The sequence below is a fragment of the Quercus lobata genome, chromosome 9, assembly GCF_001633185.2.
Source record: "Quercus lobata isolate SW786 chromosome 9, ValleyOak3.0 Primary Assembly, whole genome shotgun sequence".
Lineage (NCBI taxonomy): Eukaryota > Viridiplantae > Streptophyta > Magnoliopsida > Fagales > Fagaceae > Quercus > Quercus lobata.
Genome location: NC_044912.1, coordinates 46647403 through 46671079, shown reverse-complemented (window position 1 = coordinate 46671079; position 23677 = coordinate 46647403). Strand labels below are relative to the sequence as shown.

General features: G+C 34.8%; 2 protein-coding genes across 3 annotated transcripts; one reads left to right on the top strand and one right to left on the bottom strand.

The window, feature by feature from the left end:
• The first annotated feature begins 1366 nt into the window (after positions 1 to 1366).
• On the top strand, positions 1367 to 16666 carry LOC115959423 (DEAD-box ATP-dependent RNA helicase 50-like). 2 transcript variants are annotated; one of them, XM_031077804.1, is made up of 10 exons: positions 1367 to 1567; positions 4055 to 4116; positions 4213 to 4649; positions 5805 to 6439; positions 7442 to 7636; positions 9866 to 10053; positions 11597 to 11810; positions 15575 to 15706; positions 15940 to 16115; positions 16252 to 16666. In XM_031077804.1, the coding sequence occupies exons 3-10, from the start codon at positions 4277 to 4279 to the stop codon at positions 16469 to 16471; spliced, it is 2133 nt and encodes a 710-aa protein (XP_030933664.1). In that variant the 5' UTR covers positions 1367 to 1567; positions 4055 to 4116; positions 4213 to 4276; the 3' UTR covers positions 16472 to 16666. The 2 variants fall into 2 exon arrangements, with proteins under 2 accessions (XP_030933664.1, XP_030933663.1); XM_031077803.1 differs by having other exon boundaries at positions 1483 to 1567; positions 5769 to 6439.
• A 1506-nt stretch (positions 16667 to 18172) lies between these two features.
• Positions 18173 to 22257, bottom strand: LOC115961874 (MDIS1-interacting receptor like kinase 2-like). Its single transcript, XM_031080781.1, has 2 exons — positions 19755 to 22257; positions 18173 to 18605 (listed from the first exon to the last, which is right to left on the bottom strand). Exons 1-2 carry the CDS (start codon positions 22255 to 22257, stop codon positions 18256 to 18258), a joined length of 2853 nt encoding a protein of 950 aa, XP_030936641.1. The 3' UTR covers positions 18173 to 18255.
• Positions 22258 to 23677: the final 1420 nt, after the last annotated feature.

The window sequence follows — 23677 nt, the reverse complement described above, 5'->3', positions numbered from 1 at the left end:
GCACTTTTTAACAGCTTTTACCAAATACTTAGTTTTTACAAAAAACCTAGTTTCATACTACACTTTTTAAAACTCTCACTTTTTCAAAAAACATAATATTCAAAAACTGAACCAAGCTTACCCGTAATGTTTGTAATACTTTTAAGTTTATGCGCTAATTTGACCAAACACTGCTTTTACGTTAAGTTTAAGGTTTTTGTTTGTTTTGTTTTGTTTTGTTTTTTTTTAGGCAAAGAATTACGTTGAGGTTGAGGGACGTAAATTTGACTTTATTTCTGCAATAACCTTTTAACACATGCTCAGTTTGCCACATCTATTAATTTTGTTAAAATTTAAAATGGAGAGGAAACGAAATGACGACATTGGCTTAATTTTAACACTTGAGGAACTAAATTGATATGGTTGATAATTGAGAGACCAAATTGAACTTTACCTAATAATTGATAATTGAGAGACCAAATTGAACCTTACCTAATAATTGGAGGACCAAAGTTTGAATTATTAATTTGGTCATTCAATTATTGGATAAAGTTCAATTTGACCCCTTAACTCTTTAACTAATAATCAGAGGACCAAATTGAACTTTTTTTTTTCACTCTCAAAAAAAAAAAAAAAAAAAAAACTCTTTATTTTTTTGGATAACTCGATAGTTACGATAGGGTAGGGGATTTAAAATCTTGAATGTTTCTGTTGGATAAACCGATATGTGTTAGTTGAGTTACAAGATTTTTGGTGGTCCTTAACCATTAGTTGTATCAATTTTCTTTATTAATTTTTAAAATCAAGTCAATGTCATCCTTTAGTTTCCTCTCCATTTATTTATTTAAAAAATTAATAGTTGAAATTGACTTGATTAAAAAATTTTACACTTCCACAATAACCTTGTAAGTTTTAAGGTATGCTCTATCCATATCTGTTAATTTTGTTAAAAAGTTAAATCAAGTAATGCCATCCATTGGTTTCCTTTCTTTTTTTTTTTTTTTTTTTTTAAAAAAAAAAATAGAAAGGAAACCAATGGATGGCATTGACTTGATTTTAAAAGATAGACTAAATTGAAACAATTACTAATACTTAAGAGATCAAATTTAATTGGAACACCAAATTAATAATTTAGAAAATTAGTAAATTAAAATTAAAATTTAATATATGTATGAGAGAAAGATGAAAATTTGTGATTTTTGGTACGAGTCAAAAAAAAAAAAAAAAAAAATTCTCTAGCACAGTTTCAATAACATATCAAATATTGCAACACAAGTAATTTTTCATTAAAAAAAAATTATAGTTGAACACTTTTTTTTTTTGGCTACAGATATTTTCCGTCAAAACAAATAAAAATCTAAATTGCATTTGTAGTTGTAAGTTGGAATGGGAAAAATGAAAGAATTGAGAAGAGACGAAGGAATTGGGTTGGGCCTAAGTTATTGGGCACTGCTCCAACCACAAGTCCAAGTCCAAGTCTGCAGTACCCATTTCCATCTTTACTGGCTTTATCACTATCATTATCTTTGTACAGGGAAAGACAGAAGCAGAGAAGACACCATTATCGTCTTACATCTTAGAAAGAAAGGTATATATATGTTCTGTTTGCTCTATCTATTTTCGATATCTAAGAATACCCTTTTAACGTTTTTGTGTTTAGTTTCCGACTCAAAACTCTACTTATACATTTGTTGTTGAATTATCCTATTAAAGATTACAATTTTACTGTAATAAATTGCTTAAAATCACAGTTTCCCATGGACCCAGTATGGTTTTTAGCATGTTTTTGAGGTTTCCAACAATGCCTACTAATTTGACTGAATGAGTGAGTTAGCGTGTGCTCTGCTCAGCTTCACTTTTTATCTAAGTTACTCAGCTCTTGCACCTGTGTTGTTGTTAGCTATAGTGTTCTTTGAGAGTTTGTAATTTGTGAATAGGTCCTTTCTAATCGACTGGTTTGAATGAGTTGAAGTTAGTACTCAACTTTAAGTGTTTTTAACTTTATGTGGAGGTGTACCACTGGCTTGAGAGTTGCTGTTTCAGGTGTTGAAAGACAAGAGGGGTGTTTTTTTTTTGTTGGGGGGGGTGGGGGGGTTAAATTACACTAGAGGGTGGGCTTGGTGGGATGGCAAGTGCCTTACATTAAAAGCAACAGGTCACGAATTTGAGTCTGGGAATCAATCTCTCCAAAATAAATTAAGGCTAAGGTTGCCTACGAATTACCTCTCCCAAAACCTGCCAAAGTGAGAGCTTTTTGCACTGGCTATGAACTTTTAGGACCTTTTGGTAAATACACTACTCTCCTTTGAGAAAATGTCAGACTCCTATTTTCTTGAACAACATTTCATCCTTGAGGTTTCGATATATATAACAAATACATTCTTACAACCATTTATGTGCCATTTCAAATTGAGTCGAAATATACATTTTTCAAACTAAAATCTTATCCAAAACAGCCACAGTTAGTGTTAACTAGCCAAACTAGTTCTATGATGAGAGAAAATCAAGAAAAATAACATAAAAATAATAACAATAACTTGAGGGCGCTAAGTGTCATTTGAATATAGGAGTAGGCTTTTGACATTTGCCTAAACCCTGAGGGATGTTAGTGCAATTTACCTGTTTTTTGACTAGTGAGCCTTGCCTCAGATGGCACTTCCTTTTCTTAAAGGTGTGGCTTGAAGGTGAGGTTGTGGGTTCAAACCCACTAGGTCCTTTGAGGAGGGGCTATATAGTGACCACAAATAATCTTTTGACAATGAGGTAGCAAAGTTCCTAGGACCCTGCTTGTTTATACTAGAAAACTAGCAACAACAATGGGGCACTAGGGGTACCTTCTTGAGGTTATGAGTTCAAAACCCAATACGTGTGCAGTTTTAAATTAATAATAAGAAAAAGTGAAAATATATGATTGACCCCTAAAGTTTGGGTTAGGTTTTATTTTGGCCCTTCGAACTTGTAAAGGTTCATTTTTAGTCCTCAAAAGATTGTAAACGTACCAGTTTAGTCATTTTGTAACCTTACTACTATAAAGGAGCACCACGTAGTACAAATTATAATGCCAAGGCTACAAAAGGACTAACTTGGTACTTTTACTATTTTTTGAGGACTAAAAAAGAACTTTTTAAATTTCACACAATAAATTAGACCCTGACCCAAATTTTAGGGATTGGAAATATATTTGTTGTACCCAGTGCACAAAGTTTTCATTTTTGTGGGGGTCTGGGAGAGGTTATGGTAGGTAGCCTTACTACCAATTTTTTGGAGAGGTTTATTCTTGGATTCAAACCCTCGACCAATCTCTTTTGGTGGAAGGCACTTGCCATCGCACCAAGGAGATTTGTGCTAAAAAAAATTCTAATGGATTAGCAGCCCTAAAGGGAGGGGTGGAGGGGGGAACATTTTGAACCAATGACTTTCATGAGGCATGGTCTCTAACTGAGTGTGGTACTCCTGATGAGGTGCTATACAGTGATTGCAGGTATTCTATTGGCAGTGAGGTAGCATAGTTGCTAGGACCCTGCTTGTCTTCACTAGAATACTAGCAGCAAATTCCTCCCCCACCCCCCCCCCCCCCCCCCCAAAAAAAAAAAAAAAAAATACTAGCAGCAACAAATGGACCTTGGGGGGGGGGGGTTTCAAGTGGATAATTTTTTTACTTGCTATCCACCTCAAGAGGAGATGAGGTTAAATTAGGAAAATGGGATGGATCAGAATCATTTACATTCTTTCAAGAATTAAGGACTCGGAAATTGGGAATATAAGATTGGATCTAAATTTGTCTCTATGATCATGCTTAACCTAAAATTACACAAGTAGATTGCTTACCTACCAGATTATTATCCCCTTTGATAGAAAATAAATATTTGCAAACTGGGTCACTATAGGGATATTTATCCGATACTGTACTAGTTTAAAATTTTTTATTTAGTTTTCCTTCAAGAGGATGGGAGCATGAACTGGTCCTTCTCTGTTTTTGTACTTTGGTGAAATACATTTCTTCAAATGAAATTTTCCTTGATCGTTGATGACTCTTTAATTGTCTATTTACTGGTATATGTTTTTGTTTTCTCAGGCAGAAGGAACACCAGAAAGGCCAAAGTTGTCTCTAGTTCCAGCAAGCATCTCTATGTGCAGGTAATTGATGGCACCAAGAAGCACACTCTTTCTTTATTTGGCCTTCCTTTTGCTTCAATTATTGAGTTTTTTTTACTGTTTCCTTTTTCTTCCCAGTTATTGCAGAAATGTTTTGAAATTTGTTGTTATGTGTCATTGAGAATCTGAGAGAAGAAACGCAATGCTGCTGGCAAAAGCCCCTCCAACTCCAATACCTATAAACTTGAGCCTCAAAACTAAATCCAGACTCCGTGAGCTGAACTGGAAGTCATCCCACCATTGCAATGAGAGGGGGGTCAGATTGGTTGTTAGAGCTAGGTATACTCGCACCCCCATGGAAACTCCTGGAGCTTATCAGCTTATCGACAATGACACTGGTGAAAAGTTCATTGTTTGGGGAGGAAGCGATGATGGTCATCCTGACTCTCCTATTCCTTCAAAGGACATTCTCTCTTGGCAACCCTCCATCACCACAACCACCACTGTCATTCCCAATAATATGGATGATGCTAGAGATAGCACAACTTCCATCAGTAGCAATTATGCCAATGAAGGTGCTAATTGTTTTTTCACACACACATATATATATTCAAATTTTCATATTCTGCTCTATTGTTCAGTTTCTAGCTACTTCCACCCTTTATTTCCATTTTAACTGGAATCATCTTTTGATAGAACTGAAAATCTCAACTGAATGGACCCCAATTGATTTGATCTGAAATTGAAACCTCCTTTTTGGATAAAAACTTAAATCAGCTTGCAGAAACAATTATAATCTGTCACCATCGGATCATTACTCTTGTTCAACTTATCTAGAGGCATTTATATTCAAAATATCAAGGGCATATGTTTCTAGCTTCAAAGAAAAGACCTAGACCTAGAGATAATAAAGCTTAATAATTAAGAAAATTTTCTCTATTAGTATTTGCTATGGAAATCATATTATTAGATCTTGTATTAAAGCAAATCATGAGACTGATGGGTGGTGATTAGTGAGGAGTGGATTAGCTCAACTTGCCATGCCATGGGCATGTGAAGTAGGGGTTCTGGGTAGTCTGACTTTTATTATCCCAATCAAAATTTCTTCTCTTTGGCCCCAAAGTGAATTGAATTCTATTGGCCTTATGTTCCAAATGTATGGTTTTGGAAGAACTCAATTGCAATTGAATTTTGCCTCATCTAAGGGAGGGCTCCAAAAAAGGCTAAATGATTTAGTTAATTCACATGACTTGTTATAATTGATCCTATGGATATTGATACAGATGATGCTACCTCTCCTTTAAAAAAAAGAAAAGAAAAAAGATGGTGTTACCTCATAGGATATTCATTCTACTATCTGGAATGTGCAGAATCTGACATTGATTACTAACTAATATGCCTTATAATTCATATTCAATAATCAGACCTTAATGGTTGGACTCCAAAAAAAGAATTAACCAGAAAAGAGTCCAAAAAGGTCAAATCTTTGATGATTTTATTGTGCATGATTGAATTGTAAAAACTTCTAGAGAGGTACCCTATGCATTGAACTTGGAAATGTTACTGATGAACTAGTGATTTTCTCATGCATACCTTATTCTTTAATATTTATGCCATGAAACCTGTAAGACACTTCTTCCCCATTCCCCTCCTAATAACCTCACATTTGTTCATTTAATCCCATGCTCACATAGGTTGTATTGGTTTGACTTACACTGGTTGTGTGCCAGCTATTACAACCAGTGATTCTCCAAAAGCAAGCACCAGGGGGTTCAATGGAAATTTTGGAAGATTAAAAGCAAAGAGAGTGAGTGCTCTAGTCAAGAATACTCAGATGAAGCGAGATGTAAGCAAAAATGATTACAAACTATTTGTAGAAGATAGTTCATATGGCAAGTCTATCAGTTCACACCCTAAACTTAAAGATATTGGGAGAAAACAGAAAGAAAATTCCTTTCGACATAAAGAAAGAGTTCCAAGAGCTTCCCAATCACAAGAAGTCAGTGACATTGTACAAATAACAGGTACAGCAGAAGATTTTGATCATTCTGACATGATCCCGAAACATGATTTTGAACAAAGCTTAGAGCATCCGACCACACCAGGTAAACCTTACAAATCTGACACTAAAACTCAGATATCAGGGATTTCAGTTCCAAGCTCTGCCAGCAACTTTAGAGGTTGGGGCAGGGGAGGATCCACACGCAACTTCAAATCTGAAGTGCCTGACCTTCTAAAGCAAAGGTGGAACTTATCCACTGACAGTGGCTTCTTTAGTAAAAAATCCTTTAGAGACTTGGGCTGCAGTGAATTTATGATTGAATCTCTAAGGGGGTTGCGTTTCTTGCGCCCTTCCCATATACAGGTACATCAACCTCATCTTCATGTTGACCAAGTTTGAAACACACACACACACACATTATCTTCATTAGAAGAATTTGGTTGGGCCATAATTCAGGTCCTATCCAATTCCAGAATTGTCAAAATCGTAATATTTTCCCACAAATTTACTTGCTTATTGTGAATGATCTGGTCTATGGATGAATTCTGCTACCATTCTTGTACTTGATAGTTTCTTACTTGCAAGTGACATTTATCTGACCTTATGGTCAGCTGATCTGTTGACTTGCCACTTTGATCGCCTTGTAATGTGATATATTTCATGATGTTTTTATTCTTTCGCAATAGACCTGGATTTTCATAATTTTGGTTGTTTTAGTATTTGTAGGCAAGCAGGTATAAAGAATAGTATTAGTAGAGTTTATCTTGTGTAATTCTGTAATTGGATTGCACCCACCTTGGCCTTTTATTTAAATTCACTCATCACAAAAATCTTAGTTTTTTCATAAATGTCATGTTTGTATAATGTCTTCTGGTATTCTAATCAACTGATGGAAGCTAATAGTTTTTTTATTTGCTTAGATCTGTGTCTATGGTGATAAACTGATAATCATATTGCATTCCAGTTTCTGGGAGGTTGTCATGTCAGACTTCTTGCATCCATCTAGATACCTAATCATATGACTCTGGGAATGACGACTTCTGGTTTAGGTTCAAGTAAATGGGCACCTAAATTTTTATATTTCAAATAGTAATTTGTTAGGTTGGTCCCTCTCATTTTTAATGCAATATTATTATTTTTTAGAACATATGATAAACATATAATATTAATTTTTTTTTTGATAAGTATAAACATATAATATTAATATAATTGGGATTAAGGCTCTGTTGAGTTGAATTGTATATGATACACATCTAATAGACTGGACTATGAACTTTATGTTGTTCTTGTAGAAAGTTATGCCCTAAAGCAGATTTTCTAAAGTTTGAGTGCAACTTATGCCTGTGTAATTATCTTGTTTGGCAGGCCATGGCATTTTCACCTATTATTGAGGGAAGGAGCTGTATTATAGCTGATCAAAGTGGTTCAGGGAAGACATTGGCATATCTTGCACCAATAATTCAGCGTCTAAGGCAAGAAGAACTTCAAGAGCTTAGCAAATCCTCATCAAAAAGTCCTCGAGTTCTCATCATGGTACCAACTGCTGAGTTGGCTTCTCAGGTCAGTGCTATTGTGTTCAACTCACTGCTTTGCTGCATCTTTTTTTCATTTTAATTTATTTGGTTTTTAATGTTGTTGCTAATTTCTGTACATTGTTGCTTAGATGACAGCTGACCTATCATCTCATGGTTTATTGCCAGCTCTTCATATTGTTTAACCTCATCTCACTCTGTAAAAATAGTATACTGGTGCCTTTTGTATATGCAAATTATTATTTTTGGATAAGTAATGAATTTTATTTATGCTAAAAAAAAGTTATGTTCATGATGATGAGCACAAAGATTCTTTCAAAAATTACAATAAATTAGATAGAATATCTAAGAGAGTTTTAAAAGTAAAAATGGATTTACAATATGTAAAACACTAAAACACAAACCTGAGACCAGTCTAACAGGGTATGAATGAACAAGGGTCGAAGATAATCCAAAGATCTTAACATTGTCAAACATATAGCTATTCCTTTCCTTTCACACTTTCCATATCAAACATGCTGGCAAAAGGTTCCTTATATTTGAGGAGTGTTTCCCAAACCAATTTCTCTAGCCAGTTAATAGATCTTCAACAGATGATGGCATTACCCATTGAATCCCAAACATCTTCAAGACTTCACTCCACAAAGCACAAGCTACAAAACAATATATTCTTCATATACTTTTGTATATTAAATTTTTTGTCTTTGCACCTTTTTTATTGGTCGTATACACTAGAACATTCTCCCTGCACCTTCCATCACTCTTACGGACCTCTGGAACATGTAGGCTGACAATAAACTTTAAATCTTGAATGAAAGAAGTTTGCAAATTTTAAGCTTATAGACATGAAACAGAATCATAACCATGACTTTGTTAATGTTAGATTTGATTTCTACCTCATTAGCCTGATTAGCTACCTTTCTCCTTAAACTTATTGGACAGTATTTCTTCTCTAGTAAATTAAGTGATTAAAGTTTCCCTAAACCCTAAAACAATACTATGTCATTGCTTGTGCTGGAACTGATTTCTTACTTCCAGCTGAATGAGGGCCACACAGCCATAAACCCTCCAAGTGCTTTCTAGATCCAATATTCTGGTCTCACAATAGTGAGATTTGGGAGGCCATTCCTCATTGTTTGATGTGGTGTATTTTGAGGGAGAGAAATGCCAAAAACTTTGAAGGATGTGAGAGGTCAACCTTAGATGTGAAATTTAATTTTTTGAGGACTTTGCCTGAGTGGTTATTGGCCTTGGGGAAGTTTTCTTTCTCAAACTTATTGGAGTTTATTGATCATTGTGCTTTTAAAGCTTAGATGTATTTTTCATCTAGTATACCTCTTGTGTACTTGATTTTCATAATTTTCTAATAAAACTTATTACTTATGTAAACAAAATAGTTCCAATATCTAGGTCTTTCATTCGCTACCTGAATGTATGGACTACTAGAAATTTACCAAAGGTCATCCCTGTCATTGATCAGATAGGGCTGCCAGGATGAGTGGAAATCAAAGGACAGGAGATGGGGTTTGGCAGATGGAATGGCTCTGGATAGGGAACTTAACAAAAAGAGTGAAAAGAAGCCCTAGATACGGCAGACTTGGGAAGTGGAAGTCATGAAGCTTTCCCAAATAATAGGGACAAAGACATATTTGAGATTGAGACATCAAAATAATGGATTTCATCCATTACCAAGATGATACTCCAGTATTGAATATCATGATGTGATGTGATTGTTTAATATAGTAGTATGTTGTTATAAATGTGTAGAGTTATTGGGTTTGTTATGTAGAATCCCTAATTCTATTTCCTTATAAGAGTATCACACGCCGCCTTGATTTTAGTGATTTTTTGATTTGTATGAATCATTTGTTGGTTTTTTGCATGTAAGGATTTCATTGCAGTACAGTCTTCGTTCACATTGCACTTTTTTCTATGTATGTTCTGTAGTGGCATTAATTATTAAAAAAAAATGTTTTGTAGTGAACCATCTCAATATCCTTCTAGTGGAAATAGAAATCTTAAGGCGTATATGTTGTATTAAGTTCTACTATGGGCCCTCTGCTTGTAGGGCAATTCAAGTTATTCCATAAAAAATTGTTAAATAGGTAATTGAGAACCAGGACACGAAGAGGTTCACCATTTACAAATGCGATATGATGCTTGTTTTCATTTGAGATTAGAAAAAAAATTGGATATTTGGTCTCATTTCATCCCTCTAATACAGAATGGATGTTAATAAAAGCAAAACCCTTTGCAGGTTTTGAGTAATTGCAGATCAATATCAAAGTCTGGGGTCCCATTTAAATCTGTGGTTGCGACAGGTGGTTTTCGACAGAGAACTCAACTGGAATATTTACAACAAGGTGTTGATGTTCTAATAGCAACACCTGGTCGTTTTATGTTTCTGATTAAAGAGGGCTTCTTGCAGTTAACAAATCTAAGATGGTAACCTATTTCCCTTTAATTTACTACGAATTTCTTTGTCCTGTAATCGTGCCTAGTTGAGAGTTTTGAACATTATAAGCCTTATATTCTGAACCTTTGTGCAATGTATGCCTTCCCCATTTATCTTGTATTGTTTTTTGTCATCTAGGTTTATAATAAGCAGCACCATAATTTGTTAGTGCGTGGAATGGGCAAGCAAGTTAACTAGCATGTTTTAGAATAGTGTAGCGTATGTTGCAATGAGCATTGAGCAATAAAACAGTAGTGTAAAGCTTTTTTGAATGGAGAATAAGTTTTCAATGCAAAAGTATACATGGATTGCATAGTGTGGAGTATTGGTGGTTAGGATATTAATGTGGAGTGGATGATGTAGTTTGAGTGTTGTGTGATTAATGAAATATATGCATGTGGATATACACACATAGATATATGTATGCAAGTACTTATATATCTGGAAGTTTTAATGGATTTAGAGTTTGTATTTGAAAATGGTTAAAAAGGGGTTGTGGAGGAGACTGATGAAAATGTAGAATAAAGAACTGAGTGACGTTGAAGATATCCTGGGACTGATCATGTTCAAACTAAATTCTTACGATAATATCATTACCTTTCTATTTTTAATGTCCTTTTCTAGTCCCAATATGGTCATGCATGCTGCTTCAAGCTGGTAATTGTCTACTTTCTTTACAAGCATAGCCCCCAGTCTCCTGTATTAAATATTAATTTCAACCATAGGGATATTTATATATACATGCCTTCCTCAGGACTATTAAGAAATGAAAACAATTCAACTTATGTTTTTTTTATCAAACACTTCAACATGTGTTATGTTATGTGCGTGGCATGCTGAACATGATTAGGACATCAAACACTCTGGCTGATTTGTGGTCATACTAATCTGACAATAGCTAACCAACAGCTGTGCTGAATGTGCCTCATGCTTCCTTTAGTGCTGCAACTACATTGCTATCATCTTTGGGAACAAATTTTGGTGTTAGGAACTCCTAGGGTATGTTTGGTATGCTGTAATAGCTTCTGTAATAGAATAGTTATTCATATGTAATAGTGATTCGGTCATTTGGTTGCATCTTTGTTACATGGATTGGTTATTACATTAGAATAACTATTCCTTAAATTGAAGAATAGCTATTTCTCTTTAAAATGGATATAATAGCTATTCCTTAGTACATATAATAGGTTTTAAAATTAATATATTTCCAAAAATATAAAGTTTCCTTATACATCATCATTTACAAGCTTTCCATATGTAACAACCAAACTTATGAATAGTAATAGTTATTCCATTACAATGTTTTTTATTCCCAGTAATAAAGATTACTATTCCTAATGTAATCTACATTCAGTGTACCAAACGTACCCTAGTTGTGACCCATCAAATGTGGTCTTCAACAACTCGTTTCAATTTTATTGCCTATGTGTGAGTGCGCCTTTTGCGCATGTGTGTGCATCAATCTGCATGGCACAACTATGTTTTACAAGACACTTACCCAGCACTAAAACTAATTGAAACCTTGCGTTGCAGTGCTGTGTTGGATGAGGTCGATATACTTTTCAATGATGAGGATTTTGAAGTAGCACAGAAAACTTTGATAAATTCTTCACCTGTTACCACACAGTATCTATTTGTGACTGCGACTTTGCCAAGAGACATATACAACGAACTAGTTGAAATTTTTCCTGATTGTGAATTGATCATGGGACCTGGTATGCACCGTATGAGCCCTGGCCTTGAAGAGGTTGGTTTCAAGTATTATCTCCACCCCTCCCCCTCTTTCTTTCGTTATTATTATAGGGGGGTCCTATTAATGAGTGCCTTTAAGGCATTTGTTAGTGGACCAATTTCAAAAAGTTTTAATACCACTTTCATGGAAAATATAAAAAGCTGTCAAAAAATTCAGTTTCTTTTTTCTTTGCCCATACAAATTTTCTAAAAAATTTTCCTAAACCAATGCCCTTAAGGCATTTGTTGACTTTTCCCTTATTATATTGCTATTAATATTATTATGCTGCACACAGACAAGTATAATGAAAAAAATGAAACCTGAATAATTTTGTAATCTGTGTTCTTGACTTCTTGGTAAATTTGTAGATAAGTGACGAAGGCTCTTATGTTGGATCAATATCCTCTCTATTTCTTATCAAAAAAAATAAAAAAAGATCCAACTTGGCATTTTAATGTTGAAACAGCGACAAGAAAACAGAGATTCTCTAAAAATAAACTAAGTCATACATGTTGGTAATCTACTCAACATTAATTAGACCTGAAATATTCATCATCGTTCGTTGACAAAAGGGTACATGAATAAGATTTGGCACATATGATTCAAATCTCTCCTCTGTTGTCCTTTTTTACTGCCATTCTGTTCTCCTTGTTAACAATATTATCACTTTTGCTTGTGTTGATAAATTTTTTAGTCCAACTTTCCCTGAAGTCCTGAATACTGAAGCTGAACATCTTCCAAAATCTTTCCCAAAGATGTTACCTAATCATTTGGCGAACATAAATGTCTATGGAGAACTTTCTACACATTTTTATAAGTGATCAGTAAATTCTTCTTCTACCTCCATCCTTTAAGCCCTTGAAATACACTTGCACCTTGAAATTAGGCTTAGGTTCAATTCTTATTCCTTAAATTTAAAAAGTTCTAATTTCCCTTGTAAAATTTAAATGGTAGCAAGATTGTCCTATCCATGAACTGAATCCAACATTAGAGTATAACTTTACCACATCAACCTTCTGTTAGCCATGTGTACAATTCAATTCAAAGTTGATGGACAAAAGGATAATACTGTCACCTTTTAAAAAATTCAAGGACAAATTTTAACTTTTTAAATTTGAGGGATGAAAATTGAATTGAGGCCTAATTTCAAAGATTGGAGAATTCCCACAAGGGCAAATTTTATTAGGAATAAGAAGTTGAAAGCTCTATATCAACTGGAGGATGCAGTTGTGGATAATCTTATTAAGTGTAATGTTGTCATCGTTAGTTGTTGTTGCGCATGTATGTAAGGATCAAGTTGTGGTTTAGGTGTAATTGCTTAGGTGATGGAGAAATATGATTGATGATGGAACTGAACAAAGGTTGGATTTTGAGAAAATCGCAAAATCGATGAGTGTGATAGTTTATTAGCTTATAGAAGAAATGAGAGAGAGAGAGAGAGAGAGAGAGAGAGAGATCCAAAAAAATTGCATCATTGTTCACTTATCAGTTTAGGAGTTACAAGTTGAGCATTTATACAATGACTTGCTCCATTCGTATTAGTTGTTCATTTAGCCAATGGCCAATTTCAAATATGGTTATTCCCATATTTAACATGTGTTTTATTAGAAAGAAAAACAACCCCAGTAAATGCTCAAATAAATTTAAGAAAGAAAAACAAGGCAGAGAAAGAAAGGTAGCACTCAAATCCAACAAAGAACAAAGGAAGAAGGCTTTAAATTCAAGGATAGTTTGTTCACTTCCCTTGAAACTTCTGGAATTCCGTTCTTGCCAAAGACACCACATAATGCAATGTGGCACAAGCTTCCAAATAGCTATATTTTATGCTTGCCGAAAGACCCTTGCCAAGCTGCAAACATATCAATAACTTTCTTCTGCATATCCCAATGGAGTCCAAATAAACAAATGCCATTGTCCATAGTTCATAAGCTATAGGGCAATGGAGGAGAAGATGATCCATTGACTTCCCCCATATTTTGCACATACAGCACCAATCCAAAATAAAAAAATGCCTCTTCCAAAGATTATCAGTAGTTAGGACATTCCCTAGAACAGCAGTCCAAGAAAAGAATGCAACCCTAGATGGGACCTTCGAACTCCACACCAACTTCCAAGGGAACATGTCATTGGGCGATATAGGGAATGATAATAACCACACACCTCAAAACCCTGACTCTTGGCAGGTTTCCAGCAAAGTCTATTTATTCCCTCACCCCTAACAGCCTCAGAAAAGATAAGATCCATAAATGAAACCAGTGATTCCAACTCCCAATCTTGGACCGCTCTAGAGAAGCGAACAACCAATGAGGCACCATATTAGAGAGTCGTATAATGTCAGAAATTGAGGAATCCTTAACAGAACTGATGCAAGAAAGCTTCGGGAAAGTCTCCTTGAGTGGACAATTACCACAACATATGTCATGCGTGAATTTCACTCCAGAACCATCACCCACATCGAACTGAAGGTGCTGGGAAAAAGTCATCCATTCCTGCCTTACAGACCTCCAAGGACTTACATCATAGGGACTCAATACACTTTTAGTGCGCCATTCATGTGCTTAAATTCCCATGCATGTGCTACAATTGGCTACTCTAACTAACTTCCTAATTAGCCTTGTTATATGAGATAACCCCTCGAGGTTTCTAACTGGAGTTGCCAGCTGTTAATGAGTGCTTTTAGTCTTCAAGGAGCTGCTGTTGAAAAATGGAAGCAATGGGCTGATTGGCACTCTTGGACAGGATGAAAGTGCTGATTGAGGCTTAGTAAGTGGTGTTTGGCACTAATTTTCTGGACCAAAGAGCTGTTCGGCACTATTGGTCAGAACCTCCCAGTTGTGCCTATTTTGGAGTTCCTCCTTGGTTGCTTGAGCTGGCAGGAAGTTGGTTTCTGGTTTGAGTTCCTTTAGTGCAAGTGTAGTTGTGAATCCAGATCATCTATTGGTACATTGGTTGCTCACTAGTGATTTGTGGTCTTTTGTATTTTCTGCTCTTGGGATACATTAAAAAAGTCAAAGAAGGTAATACATGTCTACTACTGCTGGCAAGGGCTGTCTGGTCAACATGACAACAGCCTCATTTTGAAATGTGACTCCTAATTGCATTATGTGGACAATTTGAGAGCAAAAATTTGATTTTTTGAAGGTCTTGAGTAATCTACTATCAAGACAAAATCTCAAATCAGTTCTCTGGGGTTCTTTGTTTCAATGTCGATTTTGTTTAGATCTTAAATCTTACGCTGGAATTCTTTAGGATACTCATATGTTCTATGTATATTTTGAGTTCTTTCTTCAACAAAATTCTTTATTACTTAAATAAAATGTATTTTTTTCAGCCTTAATCCAACATCTAATTCCAAGGAAGGCTGTTTATAGAACATTGAATCTTAAGGAGGCATCTCTGTTAATGTTAATTGTTAGGATTCTGTTGTTGGCATGGGTGTTCAGGTAAGGTAAAAATCAGGCGGGTGCTATAATTATTAAATGAGTTTTACTATTGTATGCCCTTAGGGCATCTATTAATAAACCATTTTAGGAAAATTTTATAGAAAAATGAAAAAGTGAACTTTTTTGACAGCTTTTTAAATTTCCTATAAAAAAAAGTTTTTAAAAATGGATGATTAATGTATGTCCTAAGGGTGGTTAGGGTATACATTAACTAGACTCTTATTGAATTATATAAAAAATTAAAAAATTTACAAACTCTCAAATAATTTATATTAATCATTATGTTGCTTTCTAAAAAAAAAAAAAAAAAAAAAAATCATTATGTTGCATTTCCAGGTTCTTGTAGACTGCAGCGGAGAAGATGGGATTGAAAAAACTCCTGAAACTTCTTTTTTGAACAAGAAATCTGCTCTTCTGCAGCTGCTGGAGGGAAGTCCAGTTTCAAAAACGATTGTTTTCTGTAACAAGGTACATTTGATCTCTTAAGTCTCTCTTGTGAAATTCCAGAATAGCTGGCTTGTGCATCAATGCTTTTATGTTACATTCTTAGTATCTTACTCAATCAACATGTATAGAGAAAGTTAGAGCTCTAAGAATGAATCATTCTTGTAACATTTACTTTGTTAGCTCTCATCAAAACATTTACTTTGTAAGTTATTGGAACCTTTCTTATTTTTGTTAGTATAACACTCAATTTGCAGATTGACACATGTAGAAAAGTTGAGAATGTATTAAAACGTTTCGATAGAAGAGGAACTCGTGCCCAAGTTCTACCCTTTCATGCTGCTGTTGCACAAGAATCAAGGCTTGCAAATATCAAGGAATTCACCAGTTCTCAGTCTGACGAAGTCTCTCAGTTTTTGATTTGCACTGACAGGTATTTTTTTTTTTTTGCTTTTTATGCAGAACTTACTTGTATGCTTAGACAGCACTAGTGTTATGTCCAGGTTATTAGCCTTACAATCAGATGAGACCCATAATATGGTAACTTTCATCTCTGAAAATTTTTGCAGAGCATCACGTGGAATTGACTTTGCTGGGGTGGATCATGTTGTGCTATTTGACTTCCCACGTGATCCAAGTGAATATGTGCGCCGCGTTGGAAGAACCGCTAGAGGCGCTGGAGGGAAGGGTAAGGCATTCATTTTTGTGGTTGGCAAGCAAATTTCCCTCGCACGAAAGATAATGGAAAGAAACCAAAAGGGTCACCCACTGCATGATCTTCCATGTTAGCTGCTAAGTTAGAAGGTTGCTTGGATAACAAAAACTGATGCAATCACTGACTACTGCTGTTGAAATAGCTGATGACTTAAATGATCTGACCAGAAAAGAGGAAAAACTCATGTAGTTGTTGGTTATAGTTATCAGATAATGATGTGGATCACAGAATGCATTAAAATCTTCACATTTTTTTCATTTGTTCTCTCAGCTAGGCAGTATTCTAGAAGAGCTATCTGCCTTTGTTTAACATATGGAAAAATAAAATAAAAGGTAAAAACAACGCTTGCACAACTCTTTTCATCTTTATGTCTCTAGATACATAGTACTAAGTTAAATTTATCCACTTAGGCTGAAGCATATGTCTTCAATTCTAACATCCCTTCTTTGTGAGATGCCATGTTACATATTGCCATTTTCGATCCACCAAAAAGCTGCAACAATCTTTGTTGTCGCTGCTTCAAACTTTCTATTTTGAAAAATCTAAGATTTACCCCCATTGTTTTAATTTACGGATTAATCGTAGCTTATGCCTAGAGTTAACAATTTTGAAATACAGTGCAACCATAGTAAAAATCACTACGTTCTAAAGAAAAAAGTTAACTTAAATCAATTAAAAGAAAACATCCGGTGGTAAAGTGGAAAACTTTTGAATAATTTTTTAATAGAAAAATCGCTCCGAGGGTATCCGTTCTTGTAGGAAAATTCACCATAGAAGAAATAGTAAAAGGGTTGTGTTGACACCTTAACAACTTTTTGTAGATTTTTGCAACATCGTTTCTGCTTTTTGCAGTTTTTTGACAATATTTTAGTAGTTTTTTAAAAAAAAAAAAAAAAAAAAATCTTTTTTGACAACATTTTTAATAATTTTTTGTCATTTTTATTAAGTGGGATCCATATAGGGAAATCTTAAAAAGCACCCCACGGTGCTTGTTAACATTTCCCTAAAAATCAATTATTTTTAATGAAACTTTGTAGGCTAGACTCAACATCTAATCTCAACAAACAATTTTTACAAACTTGTCTACATCAACTCAAAACTTCGAAACTCCAAAGACAGCTTTTGAAAGATTTCTACCAATGAAAATGGTGACTGGTAAAGGTTTCATAATCTCTATGGTTTGAAATAATTAAATAACTCATTGTGTGAAAAAAATGCTCAATGGGAAACTCAAGGAATTAAGGCTCTCTCAATGGTATTGAAACGACTGTCTTCCCCACAAAAATAATGCAACAAGGGTAAAAACTAGGTTAAATAGTTGGTGTTCTGTATCTCCTAATCTTGCCCAAACAAGGGTCGTGAAATTTTTGTTTGCCTTAGATAATTCGCTGAGTTAGTCCTCTTAAACTTGTAGTCTTCAAGTGGCTTCTGACTCAATACTAATGGGTATGATGCGTGGAACAAAGTTGAGCGCAAACCCTTTTCTTTAATGTAAATCAAAATAACATGTTCAACACAGATTAATTTTGTTTGGAAAATCACACTAGGAACATGAAAAGTGTGTGAAGTTGTACGAGTACAACTGCATGTACATGGGCTTGGGCCTAATAATGGATTGGGCATGATATTCTAACAGATACATTGAGATATCATTCTCAACTCCATACAAAGAACCAAAAAAATCTTCCAACAATAAAACATTACATTCAGCCCCCCCAAAAAAAAAAATTATGAAAATGGGAACATCAAATACAAAAGAAAAAAAATTACGGAAATTAAGTGTGGTACAGTAAATATATTCAAGAAGTTATGTGGACGAACTGTTGGGGTTAATTAGCTCTCCTAATGTGATCATGTGTTAAGGGGTTGGTAAAGGATTAATAGGATATTTTTGAGCCGATAACTTGTGTAAAACTTGTTGCATGGTTGGACGAGAGTGTGGACTGACATGCAAGCATGCAAGTGCTATCTTTGCCATAAAAACCACTTCTTCTGCAACTTCATATGTAGGAAGTGTTATGCGTTGGTCCAACATATCTTTCAGTAGCATATGATGGGGGTTTGTTGATGTTAATGATGACAAAGATGCAGACAAAAGAGAGATCAAGATGATATCACTTGGATGCCTTCCCATAATTACTTCCAGTGTGACTACTCCAAAGCTATATACATCACATTTGTCATTAACTTCCATTGTGTATGCAAGCTCTGCAAAGAAAAAAGATTGACACTCAAGAGTCATGTTCTACTTTTGAGAGGATGATGGAACTTAATTACCTTAATTCTCTGGCTGCAATTGATGTACAATTCTTAAATTTTATAGCTGCTGATTAGTAAGAAAATATTTAGACTTCTATAATAATGAGTCTTTATATATGTACTTTGGAAAGTTCCATACTGTTTAGAAATAGCGAGCAACAATTTTGAGTTTAATCTTTCAAGCAATTTCTCCAGCGGTTGCAAACTCTAACATGAATATATGTGCCCTTCTGCAACCAAACACTATAGTTTTATAGAAGACCCTGTGAGGTGTGAACTATTATCCTAAATCATCAAAAACAATAATGTTCATGGCATGAGAGTTGGGTTGTTTAGATATATTTACTAGGAAACTGATTCTACAGTTGTTATTCATCTACAAACTTCTCGATCCAATCATTCCGTTGGAATGTCTATGGTTGTTTATGATTGTAGGGATCTTCTAGGTCGACAATGGGGCTTTGAGCTGCAACACATCTACCGTGAAGCTAACGGTGTTGCAGATGAGAGGAACATATCAAGCAGAAAAGATAAGAAAATATGCTCGAAGTCCATCTTTTGTTAAGTATGCTCTAATGTTTGAGAGGATGGGTTGGGTGTAAATAGACTTTAATTTGTCTTCCTTTTGTGGTAGATAATCCTGGTGGCACTACACCTCTTTTGATGTAAATAAACTTGGTTTGGTTTTGTTTCTAAAATATAATCCTATTTTATTTATATATATATATATATATATATACATATACCAATCAAGATGCCAATTCAAAGGAACATGTGTTCTCACTAAATACTAGGAGTAATCTAGTGTTGGAGTTTTGACTGATGTGATAATTTGCACCAACAAAAAAAGTCACCTATTAAAATAATATGATATAAACCAAAAATGCTCATATGAAAAAATTTATATTAAATGGTTTGCTTTTATTGGTTTAGAGTACCACATGAACTATCCGCTAGGATATCTAATAATTTTCTACTAATTATTAGTTCACTCCAACATATATATGATGGGCTCACACCTCATTTGGCAACTGCACAAATTTTATTATTAGAGGCTACATAAATATAAACCATGCATGCCAACATAAAATATCATACCTGGAGCGGCATATCCAAAGGTGCCAGCAAATGAAGTCCAATTGGATGTGTCAGGTCTCAAGATCCTCGCCGTGCCAAAGTCAGAGATATGAGGCTCATATTCTGAATCTAGTAGAACATTCTTAGTGGATATATCACGATGAATTATAGGAGGTGAGCATCCGTAGTGCATATAAGACAAAGCGCTTGCTATACCTTTAACAACATTTATCCTCTTTAGCCAATCAAATTTCATTGCTTGTTCCTCAGTGTTTAGTATGTTCCATAGGCTCCCACCTTCCAGGAACTCATAAACCAAAAATGAGTGTCGTTGATGCGAACAAAAACCATGAAGCTTCACAATGTTACGGTGGCGAATTTCTGTTAAAGCATGTATCTCACTTGTGAAAGACTTTAGATTGGCAATGTTGTCATCACGTAGTCCATGAAGTTTCTTAACAGCAACAACTTGACTTGTTGGTAACTCAGCTCTATAAACGCTTCCATAGCCGCCCACTCCAATACACTGTTTATCATCAAAATCATTCGTGGCTTCAATGATGTTTTCATACACCATTTTTCCATCAAAGCTCCACACCGCAAATGGATCATGCTTTTGTGCTTCTCTTGGCTTGTTTTGCACTTTCCGAAGTCTTCGAAAGAAAATTAATGAAATTCCAACAACAATGAATATGACAATGCTCGCGGCAAGGACTGAAATCATTATCACAACCTTATTGCCCTTCTTAACCGGGACAATATTAACTTTAGAGGGGCAAGCCTTCAAGCCAGTGACGTTGCCACACAAGCCTGTGTTATTTCTATATGCGTCCATTGATCCTTTGATGCCAAATGCTGCAATGTTTGGAAGAGGACCCTCCAATTGATTGTAGGACAAGTCAACAGACATCAAGCTGGACAATCTATCAAAAGTGGGTGGAATGAGCCCTGAAAGCTTGTTGTGGGAAAGATTTAGAGTTACTAAGACTTGTAATTGCCCAAGCTGTCGTGGCATCTCCCCCGTTAGACAATTATGACTCAGATCAAGAAGTTGGAGGTAGCGCAAATTACCAATTTGAAGTGGAATGTGTTCACTGAATTTGTTTTTGCTCAAATTTAAGAACAATAGGTTTTGATATTGAATCAATTCAGGAATTGGGCCACTTAGATTGTTAGCTGCCAGGTTGAGCTTCTCTAGTTTGGATAGCATTCCAATACTATGAGGAATTTTGCCAGAAAGTTTGTTATTGTCTAGATGAAGTGTTAGCAATGATGTCAGCTTTCCAAACTCCTTTGGAATCTCCCCATTAAAATGATTTGAGGAGAGGTCAATTGCATGTAATTGAATTGCATCCCCAAGCTCAGGAGGTATCCTACCCGAAATATCATTGTTAGATATATCTAGGTTTGTTAGGCTATGAAACTGTCCCCAATTCCTTGGAAGCTCACCGCGAAATCTGTTGTTGCTCAAATTCATATAGTCCAAACGTGGATATATGCCCAAATCATTTTCTATATTTCCTATAAATTTGTTGTTATCAAGCCTAAACCTTATCAAGCTAGTGCAATTTCTCAAGCTCTTTGGTATTTGACCAGTGAAATGATTGCCGCTAGCGGTTAAATTTTCAAGCGATCCACCAAGGCATATATTTTCTGGTAAATGACCGGTGAATTGGTTGTAAGATAGTTGAAGAAATTTCAAATGTGTAAGACTGTTTATTTCAGGGGGAATGGTGCCTACAAGTTTATTTGAGAAAAATCCTAAAGCAGTGAGGTGTTTAAGTTTTCCCAATGATGGAGGAATAGAGCCAGACAATTGATTTTCACAAAGCACTAGCATGGTGAGTCTTGTTAAGTTTCCAAGAGAAGAAGGGATAGAACCCGTGAGCTTGTTTGTATGTAAAAGAAGTTCACTCAGAGAACTTAACATTCCTAATTGTTGAGGTATGGGACCAGAAAGATTATTCTTAGCAAGTTTCAAAATGTTTAAATTGCTCAGGTTTCCCAGAGAAGTAGGGATATAACCTGTAAGATTGTTAGATGACAAATCAAGTTTACTCAGAGAACCTAGCAGGCCTATTTCAAATGGGATTGTTCCGGTGAATTGATTGGCCGAAAAGTCAAGATGGGAGAGTTTAGAGAGGTTGACAATGTTTGAGGGAATGGTTCCATGGAGTGAGTTGTTAGAGAGGTCAAGACCGAGTAAATTGGGAAAGGATACAAAGCTGAGATTGTGAAGCGTACCTTTGACACCATAACTTGAAAGATTTAAAAAGGTGACAGCACTTCCAGACTTTTCGCAACTTATTCCGGTCCAATTGCAAGGGTTGCTTCCACTCCAAGAAGAGAAGAGAGGCTGGTTCTTTACTTCAAGGCTGGCTTTCCATTTTAGAAGAGCCTTTGCTTCCTTCCCTTGTGCTACTTCATTCTCAGCATTGGCAGAAAAAGAAGGCAAAGTTACTGAAGAAGAATAACCATATTGGGATGAGGAAACCAATGCAAGCATGAGGACAAGGAGGAACATAATGATCCGTTAAAATTGACTATACTGCATGCAAAGAATGATGGATGGTTGGAATGATGCATGAAATGGTTCTAATTGGACTGATATATTTATAGAAGGAGATAAAAAATTTTGATTCTGAGAATCTCAAAATACTTGCTTGAACTATTTGTTTGAATATTCAAGTCTTATCTGCACCTTTCGTTGAAAATCAAGGGGACTAGAAAGAGAATGGTCATCTAATTACGAAGAACTAGTCTACAAGACCTTCTGGATATTGTATGGAGCCCGGGTGGTACGTTGGATACCATTTAACATGAATAGTCCTATATTTGAATTCTCTTTGCCATTATTATTTGCCAATCCCCGAATTCAGAAAAATTTACGTAATTCTCATGCTCTTTTGTTTAAACAAAAATTTTCTTTTAAAAAAACCCAAAAAATGGTAGATTATCTCTTAAATATTAGAGTTTTTGGTATGTTTCATTTAAATCTTAAGGTTTTTAAGAACTTTTACTTAAACCTTTTATCATTTTTTCTGTTAACCGATTTAAATATCATGTGATCAACTGGTTTAAATGAAATTTAGTTCAAACTAGGTTTAGATGAAATTTATGCAAAACTCCAATGTTTTAATAAAATTATATGGAACTATAAGGTGTAAATGAATAGTATTTAAAACTTTGAAGGTTAAATGAAATATTTTAAAAGTTTAAGGTTTAATTGAAACATGTCCAAAAGGTAAACCTTAGAATTTAATGCATGACAAAAAAAAAAGCCTAAACATTTCAATTTTGAACGTACTGTAGCAATTCTTCTTGACAGTTGATGGGAAATAGGGTAGTAAAATTCAAACATGGAAAATAATAATCTCTAATTTCGACTAATTTTTTTTTATTGAATGGGGACTTAGAACAAGCACATTTAAAGCCGTAAAGAAGTTGGTAGACAAAGCCAAAGGAATTAATAGACATGGACTAGTTCAACCTGAATACTATATTAGCTAACACTATTCAAACTAAAATCCTGTTGGTCTTTTAAGTTTTAACGTGTAGCGTTCTAGTCTTGTGTTTACCTGATCAACGATCGATTTGCTGCTCTATAGTGATATGCTTTTTTAGTCAAAGTCCATACAAAAGGCATACCACTTGCTAATGTCATGATCATTTTTTTTGTACGGTAAGTTGGTATACCAATTATATTTTCCTTTTTGAATGATGATTTTTTTTTTTTTTTGAATTAGAAGTTTTTCTCTCAATGATTTGTAGTAATTTCATTACAATTATTAATGTGACCATTCATATGATTATCTCAGGATTATTAAATTATAGAAAATACTAAAGTTATGAAAATAATAAAGTTATAAACTATTTTACAATATATTTTACAAGCTGTCCAATTGACTATTAGATCATGTAACTAAAAGTAAAGTATACATGTC